This window comes from Sitophilus oryzae, unplaced genomic scaffold, assembly GCF_002938485.1.
Source record: "Sitophilus oryzae breed Bouriz unplaced genomic scaffold, Soryzae_2.0 scaffold_347_pilon_pilon, whole genome shotgun sequence".
NCBI lineage: Eukaryota > Metazoa > Arthropoda > Insecta > Coleoptera > Curculionidae > Sitophilus > Sitophilus oryzae.
In genome coordinates this window covers 240,619-261,007 of record NW_022146915.1, presented here as the reverse complement: position 1 = coordinate 261,007, position 20,389 = coordinate 240,619, and the positions used below count along the sequence as shown (strand labels likewise).

The following is a 20,389-nucleotide window of genomic DNA, read 5'->3' as shown; positions in this document are numbered from 1 at the left end:
CAAACTAGTTTCTAATGTTAGTTTGTAGAAATTTATTTTTCGCTCAATTTTATTTATAGCTCTTTGAACTTTCTTCTTATACTTCCGAATGCATTTTGTACTCTTTATTGTAAATATTGAGACGTATTGAATTTACTTTTACAAATGACGTCAAGTAATGTCAATGTACTTTATAATGCCAATAAAAAAGAACTGCTTACCTTTGAAGGGGCTCATGCTCTGATGCAGGATCGAAAAAACTGAATTCATTTTTAGGCGACATGGCCAACTTGTTTCCAGCTTCTGATAAGGATTTAGCGAGTTTTCTGCCGTTATATCCATTCGTTTGGGCCGCTTGAGATACCATTTTTACCTGGAAAGAATAAAAATGTCCAATAAATTAAATTGTATGAATAAAGACCGCTACTTTCAGTCTTTTGCCGCAATAGGTTTTTATCGTAAATTTGTATTTATCTGTTTGATTATAATTGTGTCTCAGATTAGAATGCACACTATATGAATCTCGTAAACCAGAAGAGATACAAATATGATTAAATTATATCGTTTATTTTTCTGTTTGAAAATATATGACAATTTATTTTCACATTTCCGTTGTAACTTTTCCTGCTTTTACAATTTGATGCTATTAGATTTATACAATTTATACAATGTCTATATTGAATAGTTTTTATTGAAATATTTTAAATATATTATTTATCCTTTTTGTTTTTTTGCTTCTAACGACGCGAGATGATATAACCCTGAAATCCTTGTTGATATTTATAGGTTTTTGGTGCATTCTCCCTCGGTACTGCCACTATCGGAAAATATCGTCAACAATCAGTATATACAAATACACGGGTATAAATAGCGAGTATACGAAAAAAAGTTATATAATTATCGATGTACTTAAACAGCCGTTAAAGGGTAGCCTACTAAAATGCCGTTAATAGATATTGTGACGTCGTTCATGTCGGCGGAAAGTAATGCCTGGTCTTAAGCATTCTGCAAGAGCACCTGTGGGTCAGTGGCTGAGGCTATCGCTTCGTAAGCGAATGGTCCGTGGTTCAAATCTCACGCCGACCAAGACTTTTTTATATTTTTTTTGCATATAGCGTAATCTTATTGCATTGGTTTCACTCTTTTTAGTTGGATTGGTGGTTTAGTTATTTGGCGGGTTGGTTAGCGTGGTTATTTGGAGGGTGTTAATTCATTGGTTAGTTGGTTATTTGGAGGGGTTGGTTGATTTTTACTAATTTATATTTGTTTTTTATATTTTTTATCAGTGTCGAGGTTACTTGCGTTGGTTAAGTTGGTTATTTGGTGGGGTGGATACCGTTGGTTAGTCCTTATAAAATTCCTATATTTCATAAAGCCGTCAAGTGCGTCACATCAACGACGTCATACCTATTAACGGCATTTTAGTAAGCTACCGTTTAACGGCAGTTTAAGTACAGCCTATAATTATTCTAAAAGTGTTGGAAAGTATAATTTGTGAAAATTCTAAAAAAAGAAAATAAAAACTAAATATTTTGATTTCTTTACAAGGTCTAACTTGTATTATAATTTATTAATGAAGCTAATAAAACTTTTTAAATGAGTTCAACTACGGTAGCGAGCATAATTTTACGCGACTGGAATGACGAGACTGGAATGGCAGTCCCGGAATGGAACATGCCAAGAAAATCCTAGCAGGGCCATCCAAACATAGAACAGGAGAACTCCTAAAGGCCGGTAGGAATGGAACGCGTGTGCTCACTGCAGTGTACACGGGCCACTGCCGGCTGAGATCTCACCTACAGAGGACGGGACTGGTGGAAGACGCCGAATGCCGACTCTGTATGGAAGATGATGAAACAATGAAGCACGTTATGTGTACCTGCCCCGCTGGGAGCAGGACCAGGTTTGAGATATTTGACAAACCCATGCTAGACCTATCAGACCTAGGAGACATATCGCCCTCAGACATAACGGCTTATATTAAGAGGCTGGGTCTTGAGAATGAACTTTGACGCTCTTGTAAATTAGAGCTTGTAGAAAGTGAGCCACAATAGGCCCTCGTGGCCTCAGTGGAGGGTCCCCTATGGGACCCACTCTTAGTCAAATACAATACAATAATTTTACGCACCGGTGTGACAAATCTTTTCGGATTAATCACTTGTCTATGGGCAGCGTGACTATTTTATAATTATAAAAAAACAATTAAATTGAGCGGAAGGCAAACTTGGATAACCTCTGTGTGTAAATCTGTAGCCCCTTTCTCGAGTCTTTTCTGAACTGCTCTGGAGATATTCTGCTCGTTCATAATGATCTTACTTATATGGACTTTTTGAACACTTTGTTATTTTTTTACCATAGAAATAAAACAGCCGAGTTTGTAGGAAAACATTTAAATTTAATATCAAAAAATTAAAGAACAACAAAAATATATATATGATCGAAGTTACTTGTTACTACTAAAAATAGAAAAGAGATGGAAAAATACAAGAAAATTTTCTGGTGTCTGCTATTAATGCGACACATTAAAATAATTTCAAAGAAGGATAATAAAACAGAAATTAAGAATATTTGATAAAAGGACTTAAAAACAACAACTATTAGCAGACACCAGACTTAAAAACTACAGGGGGTCACATCGTGAACTTTACCGAGTTTCGCGAACCCGAGGGAGAACCGTCTCTTTTAGAAACTCAAACCGAACTAAATTTTCTACCTAAAAACAGCCCCGAGGTTCCAACATTACAGAGTTGAAGGGTGGTGCATTCGGTATTTAGCCAATAGGATCATCCCTAAAGGTACTGTTCTTTGTTTCATTGGTCAGCTTGACACCGCCCTCCAAATCAAGTTGGTTCGACCTCCCGTTGTTAGATGGCAGTACTATGACCATTTTACGTATTTAATTCTCGTTTGGCGCCATTTACATCTAGGTACGTGCTTTTCTAAAGTTCACAGATCCTTTACAAATATCCGGCGATAGTTAAACATGTTATTAAGGGTGGTTATTGGTTTTACAACGTCCCAGCGTTTTTATCTAAGGTCTATCTTTACAATTTTTCTGTTTACTTCTAAGTTCTACAGTTTATTTGCTTTGTCCTTCTATAAGTTTGGGAATTTAAAAATATCAATCACGTTTGAAAGATGTTTGTTTTATTACTTCCTGTTAAAAAGATCCTCTCCCGAAACTAACAACCGAAAACATCGACTTGAACGTAAAGGACATAGGACATAATCTGTTAATAATATAAATAATAATACCGTATGATCGACTAAAAACGGCGTCAGCGATGGCTATGAAATGAAGATCGCTGTCATTTTATATGTGAAATTATATGGGAAATGTCATCGATCGTCATTTCCAAGCCAACTGGACGCCGTTTTTTTTCGATCATACGGTATAAAGGAAATAATCTGTTACACCGGTTTTGCTAGTGGGGGCATAACTTGAGCTATTTCAGCTTTAACAAAATTTTTCGATAGGAATAATATGAACTGTAACCGGAACGGCGGGGCGCGGCCTGAAATATATAGCGAAAATTTCTGATTTCTGCCGTAGAGAGCGCTGCGGTCGGAATTTTTTGAAATCAACTGAAATGCACCAAGCCTATACTGAAAATTTAAGCGCTTTTTGTCGGTAAGACAAATTTGGTTACTAGTGAAAAAGCCACCGACAACTGAGATTCAAATTAATGGTGTTTACGATAACAACCTTTATTTTGTAGATTTCTTTTCCAGTGGTAAAAATATAGAATTTTTTTCAAGAAATTAGATATTTAGTTTGACGTTTTGTTTCGGAGATACCATTATTAAATTTATTATTTTTAAACTCGTATTTGAATTAGTAATAGTCGTGTAAATAAATAAAAACAATGAAAGTTCCACACAACTTATATAAAACATTATCTACTACTTTTAAACAGGAAACTTTAATAATTTAAAAAGGAATTTCAAACCATAACTCATGATGCACTTAGTTTTGGCCCAATATGTGCCATCATAATCATTAATTGTCGGTTCATTGCAAAGTAATACGGTAAAACTTAAACTTACTTTCTGGATAGTTCTAGGACTTAGATGAAGGTTCCCGGGGGTAATTGGTTTCCTGCCTAGCCCTACGTCTGTCTGCGTTGCCTGGGTTTTCATGGGAGCCCTCTTGATTTTATCTGAAAGAAAAAAAAAAGGAACTTGAATTACTAGTGGCCAGTTTTGATTTTCACTTTTAACAAAAGGAAAAAACTTTAAGCTTAAATATTCACTTTATTATTTGAAAAAATATCATTTTATGATATTAGTGCAATCATACTTTACATTTTAGATTACATGATTAGAAGCTTTAATTAAAAACACACACTGTATAACAAGTTAAGATGACATTAACTAAATACTCTTTACACTGAAAAGTAAATAAAGTGCTGCCAACATGGCCTATGCTAACAGATGCTTCCAAAAACAAAGCAGGACCAGGCATAGGAGTATTTGACTCGAAAACTAAATACTCCGAACTAACGGACACCTACACCAGCATCATTCAGGCCGAAATTTACAACCAATGCCACCGAAAAATGCGTACAACATATCTTAAGCCTCTACACTATCCCCGAAATGTTTTACGAAATATTTCTGGAAATATTTTTTTTTTTGAAATCATTTATTTAAAACATCATAAATAAACGTAGTCTTGTAACCTTTTTTGCTAAAGTGATCTTTAGGTGATTCGGACAACGTAGTTACAACGTTGGACAATATAGAGTTTTCCGACGTCAGTTTCAGGACCTATTCCAACGTTATGCAAACGTCGTCTGTTTTACTAATTCCAACGTTGTTTAGATTTCCTTATTCTTACGTTGGTAGGACGTCGAGTCACTACCTTTTTGCAACTGTATTGAACCATAACCTTAAATCTTAAATTTTCACTTCATTGTTCTGTTCAGTCAGACAGTTCAGTGCTGTTTTTGTTTTTATAAAAAAAAACTTAATTAAAATGGGACATAAGAAAGGTACATCTAAAACTAAATTTAAATATACATCGACATATATTACCGATAGTTTATCCCAGGCGGATGAAACTGCCATTTGAATTTTGGAAACACGGCGGAGTTTCTGCCAGTAGAGGGATAGATGGCGCTGCGTAGAAATTTCATCTAAAGTCCCTAGATATTCATCTAGGGACTTTAATTTCATCATGATTTTATCAAGTCATCCACAGAGTATAGTTTAATTAACAATTCGTTTGATTCTCTGTGGAGTAATTGGAGTAGTTGGAGTAGTTGAAAAATATAAATATTTATATAAAATGTTGATAATTTTACAGCGATGTGCTTTGTTACCCTATGAATAAACATTGATATGAAGTTGCTTTCGCCAGAAACAATTATAATTAAATAATTTAATAAAAATTTAATTTCTAAGTGACCCGGATCAGTTAGATCAGTAAAATAAATTGAAAAATAAACGTCATTCCATATCTGGCAATGTCTGTCAGTTTCTGTGAAGTGGAAGTGAATTGTGATTTGTTTTTATGGGAATATTTACGGATTTTTGCGAATTTAGAGTATTTTGGACGATAGGATTGTGAAATTTAAAAGCCAAGTAGTTTCATATATAAGATTAATTAATCCCTGTGATAATTTTTATGAAATTTCTCATAATCAAAACAAATTCTTTCAACAAAATGGCTGTCTCAGAAATTTGGAAGATCATTAATTTTAAAGTTTTATTTAAGTGTATTTATTCGAATCAAGAATTTGTATAACATATTAAAAGCTTAATTTTAAAGGTTGTGCAGTAATTTATGTAAGTGTACGCTTTTAGATAAATATTAAATATACAAATTTGCAAAGACAAACAAGTAATTTTAAAAAGATCATTTATTTATTTAAACGAGTATAATCATTAATCATTAGGTTGAAAATATATTTGTATTTACTTATTTATATATTTTCTATACCCTTGTATTATTTATAAGCCCTATATGTCCTGTTTTATTTGAAAAAAAAATGCTTCGAGTCATCGAGAATAGATTTAATAACAATTTTGTCCCTTGGCTTTGTGTATTATATAATGTGAATTGTAAGATGTTTCTATTTGAATAGGTCATTAAAGTTGAGATTAAAGTTATACCAAATTATATTCACGGTAACTATATGTCTTTTATATAATGAATTATTTATTTATAATTTATAACCTTTTTTATAATTACTTATAACTGATTGTATAAATTCTGATAACTTTTATATATACTTGTATAGTGTTGAATGTGTTATTATGTAATTTTAACAATGTTATAATAAAATAATAAAGTTACAGATTTTTCGTGTTTTATTCTAATTTCAGGGATAATTTCAACCTAGATTATTAATTTATTTGTATCAAAATACATTACTTTTATTTTGTAAAATGTTTTGTTACAAATAAATTCATAATCTAGATTGAAATTACCAAATATAAGTAAAAAACTTATGAACTGGCAGTAAAGGTCTATTTAAAAATATGGCGCGAACTTTTAGTTCTGCCAGTAGCCCGCTTGGATCGCGTCGAGCGCGTGTTTCCAGGCTTTAACATAGGAGTTTTCATTTCTTTCAGTTAGTTATTCTATGGTTTATCCACTCTCTGGTTTATTTAGATTATAGAGGGCGGCACAAGCTAGAGTCTAGGATGACTAAATTAGGCAATCTTGCGACTAGTATACTACCTGTTAAGGCCGAACTGCGACTTTATTAGTCCAGTATGCGACTACTCGAACGACTCCATCTTAATCTCCAAAACAACAAAGTTAAAGTCGCCATGTTGTTAAATAAGAAAATGTTTCGTTTCTAAAATAGCAATTCCTGCTTTTTGAATACATTAACTTGAAATATTTGACTCTAAAAAACACGCGGAAGCAATTTTTTCGACTGCGAATAAATTATTCTCATTTTACTAAAAAAAATTCAAGAAAATATTTGAAACTTCTTTAATTTTAAGGCCCATTAGTATTTTTCAAAGTAGAAACAATACATTTATCAATAAAGTTGTTTGCGTTTAACTTTTTTGCCTTGGGTAACGAGTTACAGAGTCGGTTAAAGTGTTTCAATAATTATTATCTTCAAACATCCTCCACACTTAAATACCTTTGTTTTGTTTTCCTTGACTGCCATCTGACTTATGTCTCTAACTAAATCATAAAAATAATATTTTTACTATAATTATCCCAATTTAGGATAAAACGCGACTTAGACGCCAATTAGTTTTGTATTTCTGTAAATTAGGATTTTAAACAACGTTGCAGTTTGTACTAAATTAGGCTTCTAGCCAACGTCGGTATCCAACGTCGTTTCGACCCAAAAATTATTCTCCAAACTAGTGCAGACTAGGGTTGGCACGAGGTTGTGCCGACGTTGCGCCCCGACGTTTGGTCGCGTGACACAACGTTGTCCCGACGTCCAAATGCTGCTTGGGCAACTTAGAGTGGTACTTAAGAACTTTGAAGACTCTATCCGTAACATGAAATGGGAATCCCCCAACGGTTTAAGACCGTCGAAGAAATTTCTCAGAATTTACGACCGAGAAAAATCAAAGATTTTTCTTGATTTAAGTAAAAACAATATTGGATTGTCACAGGGTTTTTAACAAAACACTGTGTCCTCAATGTTCACCTCGGTAGATTGAAGCTAAGAAACAACGGCGAATGCAGATTCTGTGGGGAAAATAGGTTTACGTTTAAAATACTTTGGTACGACAATGTCGGAGATGGAGAACTAACCTCTGTAAAACCGTCTCAGTATTGGCTTTTGTCAAAGACTTCAGACTGTATCATGAGGTATAAATCAAAAGAGGAAGACACAATAGATCTGTAAGGTCGCAGTGATTAAACCTCTTCTTATACATTCTACATCTCCAGTTTGTTTTTTCAATGTAAAGAATCTGAATTATTTCTGACGGCAATACTTTAACCGTAACATGGAGGGACGATATTCAGATTACTTGTGTCGAAAATAAACCCAAATAGAATTAAACAGGGTTTTGACGCTATCGATTATCCTTAATTGGGTTTTATTTATCCGCAAAAATGCCCTTTTTTCGCTCTGCCTGCTTTTGAGTGGCAGATTAAAATGGCTTTAATGAAAAATTTATCTACAACAACAACCAATACGTTTTAGAATTTTCCCAGTTCCCGATTCGAATATGGAAAAATTGTTGTTTTTAAATTGGAATGAATAAATTACCTGTGAGATCTAAAAACTGATCAAAACGTAATTTGTCTTTTTAAAACGTTTCTGTTTTTTTTTCGATTTGAAAAATTAATTTAAAATAATGTTTTTCTGTACTGGATATAACACGATACGTCAATTTCAGTAAGATATTAAAACAATACTGTACAGGGTGATTTTCGTCTATTTTACTGAATTTCTTGTTTATGAGTAGAGGTACAAAGATCCGGTTTTGTTAGGTTAGGTTGCAGTGTTGTCATACCTAGCCATCTTTGACGCCGTTTTTTTTCGATCGTATGGTATATTTCTATGGTACATTTACTATACATTCCTACTTACCTAAAATAACTACGTTTTCTGACAACTCTGGTTGTTTGGTTATAGCGTCTTCCGCTATCTTCACTTCCAGCAACCTTTCCTGACTTCTTGTGATTCGATTCAGATGACTCGATGATGACGTTAATGATGACATTGCGTCATCAAATGACGTGAGGGTATGGGACCGGGCAAAACTAACATGCTTCTTTCTAAATAAAAATCATGACATGAATATAAAATTTAAGACACTAGAAATATGTTAAAAAGTTTAAACTATTCTCAATCAGAATCTTGGTGAAGTCATTTTGTGAATTATGTGATTCTGAGAAAGGAATTTGTCTATCGTAGTGCGGGGGTATCTGGATGCCAGACCACCAAGGGATAGAAGACTCTAATCTACTAAGCAAACTAACTGGACTAGAACCGTTCTGCTTTCCGAGTGGAAATCAACTCAAATCGGAACTCAAGAACTTGGAAGACTCCATCCGTAACCTGGAACGAGAATCCTCAAACGGTCTATGACACTGAAAACATTTCTCAGAATTTACGACCGAGAAAAATCAAAGATTTCCCTTGATTTAATTAAGAACAATCTTCGGATTGTCACGGAGTCTTTAACGGGACACTGTCTCCTCAATGAGCACCTCAATAAATTGAAGCTACATACATACTGCCATTACTCGCTGACGGGTATTCGACACGCATCAAAAGATGGTCACGCAAGGCGTTTTCTTTCATGAGCTTTTCTGTGACTGAAAAGTCGCTGTTAACTGAGTTTACAATTCATCTCCATTGAGTTCTATTGTGAACTGCTTCTTCCCAATGATTCTGCATGTTAATCCCCTTTAAGTTTTCGTGGAAAATGTCCTTGTACCTTTTGAGTTGTCCACCCGGCCTCCTCTTATCGTCTACAAGCTCACCGTAAAGCAGAGATTTTGGTGTGCGGTTTTTGTACTCAAGTCATGATTGTAGAAAACCCTGTCTTTTAATTTCCAGAATGCTCTTGAGACGCTGCTAATACGGCGCTGAATTTCAGAGTCGATATTTGCCTTTTCCGAAATCAAACTGCCTAGGTAATTAAATTCCGCTACATATTCAAATAGTTCCTCTCCGATTTTTACAGCATTGTTATGATCTTCCGGGGGAATGCACATGATTTTGGTTTAGTCGATGTTTAGCTTAAGGCCCAAAGCCTCGTATGCCCAGGTATATGTGTTACAACATTTCTTGTAATTGTTGTAACTTGTTTGCAACTAGAGCGCAGTCATCAGCGTATTGAAGTTCTGTGATGAATTTTGTACGTGTTTTTGCCCTCAGTCTTTTTATGTTGAAGAGACCGCCGTCATATCTGTATCTAATGCCTAATCCTCTCTCCTGCAGTTTGCTGTCCACTTTAATGGAGAGCGCTGCCATGAATATGTTGAATAGGAGAGGCTCTAAGACACATCCCTGCCTAACTCCTGTATTAGTCAGGAAGGGATCGCTCAGTGATCCATGATGTGACACTCTTGACTGGTTGTTGTTATGAAGGCTTTTACACACTGTAAGAAATTTGTTGGGTACTCCGAACTTTTTCATAATTGCCCAAAGTGCATCTCTGTTTACAGAGTCGAAGGCTTTTGTTAAATCGATGAATGCAACATAAAGTTTAGACTGCTGCTCTTTTACTTTTTCCTGTAGTTGGTGGATGGAAAATATGGAATCGACGGTGCCACAGTTAGTGCGAAAACCCGTTTGCGAATCTGAAAGGATTTTTTCTATATGTGGGTGAAGGCGATTTTACATAATTTTTGTAAGAATTTTTCCTCCGATAGCCAATAGTGAAATTCCCCGGTAATTTCCGCAATCTGATGCACTTTCTTTGTTCTTAAAAAAAGTTCTTAAAAGATTGAAGCTAGCTCTAAAACAACGGGGAATGCAGTTTCTGTAGGGAATGAGAAAACACCAAAATACCTCATCAGTCGTGAAGGTAGATTTTCGGGTTAAAGCTAGGAGCTAAAGCTAGTTACCAAGCTAGATATTGGTGTTGAGAGCTGCTGTAGTAATACTCACCCTGCTTGATTCGGTTGCATGGATGGCATCTGGTTTCTACTGTCCAGTATTGATTTTGGTTTCTCCATTCTGATCGACTCGTCATCCGAAGGCATCCAGGTGTATCGGCTCGGATCAATTTGGGGCTTCCGACGAAAATACGAACTCTTCAAGTCGATATCGACTCGTCATCCGAAGGCATCCAGGTGTATCGGCTCGGATCAATTTGGGGCTTCCGACGAAAATACGAACTCTTCAAGTCGATGTCATGTCGGTAGATTTCTGGAGTGAGCGGCATCCATGGATACCTAAAAATAAAAAGTGGAGACAAAGACCAATCTTACAATAAAAAATAGACTTTCTAGGTAAGTAGTTATATTACACAATTATACAGGGTTCACAATTTGCAAGTCACTACTAATATTATTTGTTCTCTGTTGCTTACCTTTGGCGCTTGGGAAACGGTGCATATTCTGAAGGATGTCGCTTGTACAGTTCGTACAAGTTTTCATCCGAAGAGACTTTTTGCTTGACGCAGGCGGTGAGTAACGAGGAAGCACTTCTTGTTGAACAGGGTGAACTGTGATGCGACGATATACAACTGAAAAAAAATAAATACCTGTTTATAAACACTTAAAACTTAATGATTATACTGAATTTTAGGGATTTCTTAATATATCTCAGCTTATATACCTGAATACCTGCTGTGTCTCACCCTATGACTTTTTTATTTTTTCAGATAAAAAAACGAGATTTGGTATGTTAGTATTTGACATAAATTAGGATTGATTGACGTATTCAATTGTTTTCGGTCACTTCCGGTTTCACCGGAAATGACTACAACTTTTGACTTTTAAATGGAACCATCGGATTTTTTTACTTTATTCGATAGAAAATAAAAACTCTGAAATAGAATCACATATCTCACATGTCAACTTTTGACATTTTTGCTTAAAAAAATCGTATTTTAAAGATCAATCTAGAGGGTTATGGCTGTGTTAAAACCATTGCTTCTAAATCAAGGGGCCTTGAAAAAATAAATTTGATCCTCTAATGTTTTTCGTGGCTTCTTATGGTCTGTTAAAAGATGCCCAAATCGTATTTTTAATCATAACTGAATTTTTTCAAATGAAACGAGGCTGGTTGAGCATATTTGGTAAAAACATTTTTTATGAATTATTTGGTACCACATAGTTGGCATTTCAAACCAAATTATTGTTATGGCACTCTAAACTGAAATTTAAAATACTATTTTCTCACGCAAAAATGTCAAAAGTTGACATATAACATATTGTTCTATTCAGAATGTCATTTTCTATCGAATAAAGTGAAAAAAATACTGTGGATACCATATAAAAATCCAAAGTTGTAGTCATTTCCGACGAAACAGGAAATGACCGAAACAATCAATCTTGATTTATGTTATATTGTTTTACATTGTCTAAACTAACATACCAAATGTCGTATTTTGATTGAAAAAAAAGTTATAAAGATGAGCCCACTTTTGAAAAACACCTGGTAAATCACATAGCTTGATAATAAAAAATATATTTTTTCCATAGCAACTGTTAAAATTGCCTTATGTCTATCAAACATGTAGATAAAATAGTACTTTAACCGCACGGGTAGATTAAATGATACTAACAGCGAAGATAGGTTAAAAACTTTATTTCTTCTCGCACGTTTTTTAATTGCTTCCATTTTTGAAAATGTTTGTATTCCTTTTCATAAGTTATTCGGGATTTAAATGGAAGTAGTTTGGATATGGCGTTTGTCGCCTCAGCCTGAATATCTGTTGGTAATTTACTTATTTCGTTTTGAGCCATTTATGGCTCCAATTCAATCAACAATCGACACGAAAGAGAATTAAAAAATATTGACTCAAAACTGACAACTAAAGAGACAGCTTATTTATTTGTCACATTACATAGAAACCAACGCTAATCCAGCACAATAATTTTTCTACTAGTAATAAATTCCTTGAAATAATAATTTCTGAATATTTTTTAAAACGTAACTCGCTATGGAAAAAAATATTGTTTTATACACGACGATAAAATTGCATTATCATCTCCCGAAATTAATTCTCACAATGGTGTCCGGGAAGGGTTCATAGTTTCATAGTTGTCGATTTTCGAAAGAAATCAGTACATGTATATTATTTCGTATATTTTTCATTTTATAAAAAAAAGTAATGAAAGTACTGTTCATTAAAATGTTGTATCCTATGTTATAGGGCTTGTTTGTCTCTACAATTTCCTGTCTCACAATGTACCGTTCGTGTCGGGGAAGGGTTCATAGATTCATAGTTGTCGATTTTCGAAAGAAATCAGTACATGTACATTATTTCGTATATTTTTCATTTTGTTAATTTTATGGAAAGCACTGTTCATTAAAATGTTGTATCCTATGTTATAGGGATTGTTAGTCTTTACAATTTACTGTTTTACAATGTACCGTTCGTGTCGGGGAAGGGATCACAGTTTCATAGTTGTCGATTTTCGAAAGAAATCAGTATATGTACATTATTTCGTATAATTCTCATTTTATTGATTTTATGGAAAGCACTGTTCATTAGTCTTTTCGGTCGTAAAATACCATTTTATCGTCTTGTATAAAAAATAACTATTTGAACTTAATACTAAAAAAGCAAGCAAAATGAACTTTGCTAATAAATATCACATATTATATGCCTCTACAAATGTTTCAACCCTTAAGGCTAACAAAAAAGCTGAAGAAACCTAGGATAAGTTTGAAAATGGTGTAAGGCAAGCTGGTCCCGTCTGCACGTGCGGCAGTTCTCACGTTTTAGATTTGAGGAAACTAAAAGGAAATAAAGTTTCCCAAAGTCAAGGGAAGTTTCGGGGTAATAAAAGGAATGTTTCGCCTAAAGCGGTAATAAGTCTGTATTTAGCGAATAAAATTGATGATCGGACTAGAATAAATTTTAAAACTATCTCGATTTGCGTAGCACGCAGCACTAATAAATTAGCTAATCATAAGAAAATAAAAATAGGAAAAAAGTTTGAAAAAAAAGTTTTTTGCCATTTCTTCCAATTTTTTTTTGTCAAAATCTAGCATCTAAAATCTAGCATGGTTGCGTCCTTCAATCGTATCAGTTTAAGCAAAAGAAGGGTTCTGGACATATGAATGGTATTGATGAGTCTGGTTTTGCTAATTTACATAAAAATCAAATTGGGTATTCATGTACTTATAGTATTTTTGTTTGTTATTCAGTGTTCATTTTTGTTTATTTCATATTTTTTGTGTTTTTATTTTTTACTAGTCCCTTTCTGATGAAATACTCCAGGCTTTTTCAAAGACAAATGAAAGAAACACTGACCGAACTCTTTCGGGTACACTTTACCAGATCAACAACCTTGGAGCAATCCCCAGAAACCTGGAAGAGTAGTGGACTTGAGAACTTCACAAGAAGAGCCTCAAGAGAACACTGGCAGGTTTCAAAAAGGGTGATTGACCAATCAAAGATAAAATGGGCTATAAGCTCATTTGAGCCATACAAATCACCGGGACCGGACGGTATTTGTCCAATAATGCTCCAGAAAGGACCAGACCTACTGACGAACAAACTTTGTACACTACTAAGAGCTAGTCTGGCCTTAGTATATATACCGAGAATTTGGAGGCTGACCAGGGTAACTTTTATACCCAAGAATGGGCGTCTGGATTAGTCTATGACAAAGGCTTTTAGGCCCATCATTCTTATGTCGTTCGTACTAAAGGCTCTTGAGAAACTAATGGACAGGTATGTTAGGGATGAAATAATGGGGAAAAGACCATTTTACCAGCATGCCTATACAGCAGGACGATCAACCGAATCGGCACTCTATCAGCTAGTAAGCAAAGTGAAGTCGACGTTCGAAACAAGAGAAGTGCTTTTAGGAGCATTCCTCGACATAGAAGGGGCGTTTGATAACATCTCATTTCAGTCACTGACATGAGCTACAAGGAACCTCGGACTAGAGGAGACCTGCTGCAGGTGGATAGACTGCATGCTCAAAAGTCGAGTTGCATATACCACCCTACTAAATGAGACTGTTGCGGTCCGGGTGGCGGAAGGATGCCCGCAGGGGGGAGTTCTCTCCCCTCTGCTATGGAATCTCGTTATGGACGGACTGCTTAATAGTCTCAACAGGGCTGGTTTCAACACTCTGGGATATGCAGACGATTTGGTCGTGTTAGTCAGAGGTAAGTTTAACACAACAGTAAGGGAGTGGTGGCCTAAGGTAATGCAACAAACAACAATGCTCAGCCTCAGCAAGGTGCAAAGACTTGCTTGCAACGTCCACTGCATCAATAGAGGCGCTTCTGGACCTTCCGCCTCTTCACATAGTGATCCAGGCGGAGGCAAAAATGAGACTCTATCGACAACAAAGTGTCTTGTCTCTGGAAAATAGGACAGAAACAGGACACTCAAAGATGGGATATCCTATCGGGGGACCTCTACTCCAAATAAGATCGGACCAAATGACCCCTCTTTATCACTATCACAAACCATTCGAGGTGAACAAAATGGATCGAGGAATGTGGACAGATATAACATTCCTTCAGGATGGACTAACCTGGTATACAGACGGGTCAAAGACCGCTGAAGGAACAGGAGCTGGAGTATTTCGGGAAAGACCAAGGGTAAGTTTATCGTTTTCCTTGGGTAAAGACTCAACCGTATTCCAGACAGAAATCTTCGCCATTCTACGATGTGCGAAAGAAAACAATAGAAGAGCTTATTCAGATAAGCTCATCAATATATGCTCAAACAGACAGGCGGCACTTGGGGCGCTTATGAGCCCAAAGGTATCGTCGAGACTCGTCTGGGAATGCCTAGGTGAACTGGAAGCTATGGCTCGACGGAACAGAATTAAATTATTCTAGGTGCCGGGCCACAGCGGCATCCAAGGCAACGAAAAAGCCGATGAGCTAGCTAGGCAAGGATCATCGGCATCTTATCTTGGTCCAGAGCCAGTACTGGGAATACCCAAATGTATGGCCCGTAGTGCACTAAAACTCTGGATCAGGAAAAAGCAGAATGTCCACTGGAGAAACCGACACGGGCACAGGCACAGCAAGGCTTTTATCCAAGGACCTAGCTCCAAAACCGCAAAAGAACTGCTAATGCTTAGCAGGAATAAATTGCGGATTACAACAGTCCTCTTGACAGGACATATGGCTGTCAAGTGTTACCTGAACAAGCTCAATCTGTATCAAGGAAGTCTTTGCTGCAGACTTTGCGCTAAAGATCCTGAAACAGCGGAGCACATAATATGTCACTGCGAGGCTCTGGATCGCAAGCGACACTTTTTATTTGGGAAAGCTAGGCTAGAACCGGAGGAACTATGCTTCCATCCTATCAAGGACCTGCATAAGTTAGTGCAGGGCACAAGGATAGGAGAATGGGTGCAGTTATAGAAAGGGGACAAACACAATAGGCCTCACAGGTCGCAGTGTTTCCGGTCCCCTATAGTGAAAAAAAATCACTATAATAATCATCGAATAGATAATATCAACATAAAACCATTTATCATCATCATTTTCAGCTTATTCAACCATTTCCAATTATGGTGTAGCCTTTCTTACATGTATTTTGATACTCTCTTTGTAGTTGGGTCAATTGTCTATGTTGGCTATTCGGGCCAACTAAGTTATCCCTGCTAATATCCTAATATCAATATCCTAATATCATCATAATCCCATTTGAAGTTTGGTCTTCTTATAGATCTCTTAATTCCTCGTGGGTACTATGCTGTAATTTTTGTGGTCCATCTGCTGTCCGTCCTTCTTTCCAGCTGTCCTGCCCATTGCCACTTGAGGGATTGGATTATGTTGATGACATCTATTACCAGGGTCTTTTGTCATATCCACTCTATTCCTTTACGGGTTTTCTTGATTATTCCCAGCATATTTCGTTCCATTGAGCATCGTGCGACCTGCACTTTCTTTATGATGTTGGTTTTAAGTGTCCAGGTTTTGCATGCATAGGTCATGACTGGGAGTATACATGGGACGAATGTTTTCTTCTTGAGATAAAGTGGCATTCTATATTTGAATATGATTAATGTCTTGCATAAGTACTCCATGCTAACTTAATTCTTCTGTTGATTTCTGGTAGTAGAGATCCCGAGCTGTGTATCCAAATATTTTCACATTACTTTAGTTTTTGCTAAATTCATTTTGAGACTTACTTTTACTTTTTGTTTTTATAAAACCATTATAATTATTTAATAATGCTGTTGCTGTATTTTCTGGAAAAAGCTAAAACTGATATATAAAAATATTCAAAGTTGAAGGAAACAAACTAAACTATTTTGTGTTCTTCCACTGCGCTAAATTCTCGAACTTTAGAGCATAATTAACCACGTTCTGAACAAACTTCAAACTTATCTTTTTATTATTTAGTTTTATTTAACTGAGTATTACTGGAGCTAGAGATACAAATATTTACATTTTTGTTAACAGATTTCTTAACAAAACATTAATAATTAAATAAAATGAATTCATTTAAGGGAAAAATCTGTATTTTTATTGAAATATTCTTCGAGTTTTCAGAATACTAATAATATAAAACCAGAATCAAATGATACCCTAAAACCACAAAATTGCCAATTAATTTCACCAAAAGAAAGTTTAATACGTACCTATAAAATTATTTTTCTTAAAAAAAAACGAAAAAACTAGTTTAAATTAACTTTGCTCAAAGCCCTAGTTTTAATATTTCCTTTTTTTTTCACTTTCAAAATCATCTCGGCGAGATATGAACACGTATGCTTTGTAATGCCGCTTTTCATTAGATTAAATGAGCTGGCACCTCATTAGAGTCTCCAAGCTTTGCTAAATGCTTACTTTTACCTTTTAAATCCCGCCGTAATATTTTAAAATATTTCAGCGAAAGATTTTTTTATTATTAGTTTTTTCAAATTATGATCAAGACAAATATATGAATTATGTATTAAAATATAATTAATTTATTAAAAAATTGTGTGTGCGCTATGTAAGCATATTTGAAGTGAAAGTTCGTCTTACTTTCGTCTGTTTGTCCATCTATCCGTCTGAGGACTCCATTCGTGTACCTCTATTCACGTGCCGAGTTTGGTTCCAATCGACCCATAATTAAGAAAAATCCTGATTTTTTCGCCTATTTAGAGACACCGCATCGGTTCGAAATGTCGAGGGCGTTATCCTGTAGCCCGCACGAGAAAGCCAAGGAACAATCATGTTCATACATAACCGACTAGTCGACGAACTACAGTCGGATGAGATTCTGGGAATGGTCTCGGATCTCACACCACCAGTCCAACTCTTGACACGCACCTACAACGTCCTGTCTCCGAATAGGGACGAATGGGATAAGCCGAGAAACGGTTTATTACATGCGGAAATGTGTTGGTACACGGACGGATCCAAAAACAATAAAGGATCTGGCGACGCAGAAATTTACTGCAGCAGTCCAAAGGCTGAGATCTACCACAGTGTTGGAAAACACACCACAACTTTCCAAGCTGAGCTCTAAACTATTGAAACCTGTGTGCTGCTGGTAGAACAGCAATACACCGGGAAAACAATAAGCGTATTTTCGGATAGACAAGCCGCGCTGGAAGCACTTGAGCATGACGATTCTTCATTGTAAGAAACTACTCAGTATATTAGGAGATAGGAACAAAATGTCGCTAATATGGATACCGGGACATGTCGGCCTAGAGGGAAATTAACGTTCTGATTCCTTCGCCAAAATTGGTACAGGCTGGCCGTTCGTGGTTCCAGAACTGACACTTAGCGTGCCAAAAAATCTCGCACGAGACAGGCTCTGTGAATGGGGTTTAGGGGTGCGACGTTTCGTGACTGGAATTACAGTCCCGGAATGGAACATGCCAAGAAAATCCTAGCAGGGCCATCCAAACGTAGAACAGAAGAACTCTTGAAGGCTGGTAGGAATGGAGCGCGTACGCTCACTACCGCCTGAGATCACACCTACAGAGGATGGGATTGGTGGAAGACGCCGAATGCCGATTCTATATGGAAGATGACGAAAGAATGAAGCACGTTATGTGTACCTGCCCCGCTGGAGGCAGGACCAGGTCTGAGGTGTTTGGCAAACCCACGCTAGACCTATCAGACCTAGGAGACATATCACCCTCGGACATAACGGCCTATGTTAAAAGGCTGGGTCTTGAGAGTGAACTTTAATGCTCTTTTTCTATTAAAGACCTTGTAGAAATTGAGCCACAATAGGCCCTCGCGGCCGCAGTGGAGGGTCCCACCTGGTACCCACTCTTAGTAGCCCGCCCACAACTATGCCGAAATCGACCCACATTTTCTTCCGTTGCCACTTTTCCTCTCGCTTTTCGTTTGTCACGGCCTTCAATTTTTACTCCCATGGCGCGTACAGGAGTTTCACTGTAAAAATAACTTATATTTTGTAAATTTTTCTTTCTGTAGCCCATACTTTTCCCGAGTAAATTTAACTGTTATTTAAATATCATTAAAAATTATTTTTATTAAGTTGTCAGGTATGTATAGAATCGGTATAGTTGCAAAATTATATTTTGTATAAGGTATTCAGACTTGTTCTATAGTTATAATTCTCCTTCAACCAATTATGTTATATCTTTATGTTATTTCATAGAATTAAAACGTATGTTTTGGTTCCGACTAGGGCAAAACTCATCCCTCTCAACAGTTCTAAACTTCGAAATGAAAAGGGAGAATATGGGTTTTATAAAAATATTTACTTAAGTCTCGCCTATACCGTGCTCTGTTCGATTGTCGAGAACAATCTACCAGTTGTAGTTTTGAATAAATATTGTTTTAAACTTCCTTCTAACTTAGGGGAGTTCGTGTAATATTATAGGTTAAGGTAAATCTCTTGGAATAATTCATATTTATTACATTGTACTACTGTATTCTATTTTAGGAAGTTTACATCGTGTTTTGACTATATACAGGGTGAGTCAACGATAGAGTAAAGTCCATTATCTCATTTGTTTCAAGGTTTACAAAAAAATGTTTTATAAACATATTTATTTATACAAAAAATAAATAAACTTTTTATAATATAATAACAAAAAATAACAGTGTTTATTCCACCCACCTACCAATTTTAAATGCAGAAGAACTGACTACTGCAGGAAACGATCGGCCAATTGTTTTAAAGGGCATTAAAAATCTCAATTTCGAAAAAACTGCCTAATTGCAATAACAAAGTGAATATCCAAGCAAATAAGACTTTACGAGAATCACGATCCTGAACCATTTTCAAGTCCAGTTTTAATCCTAAAACAAAAATAAAATAGGTATATTAATAAAGTTTATGGTTACTATAAACCAGCTATAAACTACCTACCCAAAAAATGAAAAAAATTAATTGTATTAATTTGTTATGTTATGAGAGGTTCGAAATATTTTTGACACTACTACTTCTACTTTTTTCTTAATAAGATGATAAATTTAACTACTTACTTTTATTTTACCGGGTGTCTTTAACATAGGAATTTGTTCCATATCCATAAGTCAATAAAATGGAGAGTTTAGAAAAAAAGGTAAATCACGAAAAGAAAAATTAACAAACATGACGAACAAGAAGATTATTTTCTTTGATCTATGCATGACGAATTGTCATGATGTTGTCATCTTGGTTGTCATGATGACGAAAACGAAAGGCCTAATTTCTATTTAGAAATTACGTTTTATATGGCTGCTTTTTCTTTCTCTCTTGTTTATATTAGAATAAGATAGTGGGCCCAATAGACGCAATGCGCAGATCAACATAAATAGAACGAAATTTTGCGTTCTGAGTTGCGCTACGGGAACGTTGTCCCTCTCTTTGCCATTTAATTTGCCAGTCTCTTTTTATTTGTTTCTCT

The 20,389-nt window shown here is 35.7% G+C and overlaps 1 protein-coding gene across 4 annotated transcripts in view; it reads right to left on the bottom strand.

The window, feature by feature from the left end:
• Positions 1-20,389, bottom strand: part of LOC115884730 — a 153,392-nt gene that overhangs the window by 67,247 nt on the left and 65,756 nt on the right. For 3 of the 4 annotated variants that reach the window (XM_030903379.1, XM_030903380.1, XM_030903381.1), the window contains exons 1-4: positions 10,536-10,676; positions 8,505-8,692; positions 4,027-4,139; positions 201-352 (exon numbers count right to left, since the gene is read on the bottom strand). In XM_030903379.1, coding sequence (XP_030759239.1) covers positions 201-352; positions 4,027-4,139; positions 8,505-8,692; positions 10,536-10,630 — 548 coding nt within the window. In that variant the 5' untranslated portion in view covers positions 10,631-10,676. Of the gene's footprint in view, positions 1-200; positions 353-4,026; positions 4,140-8,504; positions 8,693-10,535; positions 10,680-10,762; positions 10,823-10,959; positions 11,116-20,389 lie in introns of those variants that run through there. The other variant, XM_030903382.1, reaches the window with a different exon arrangement.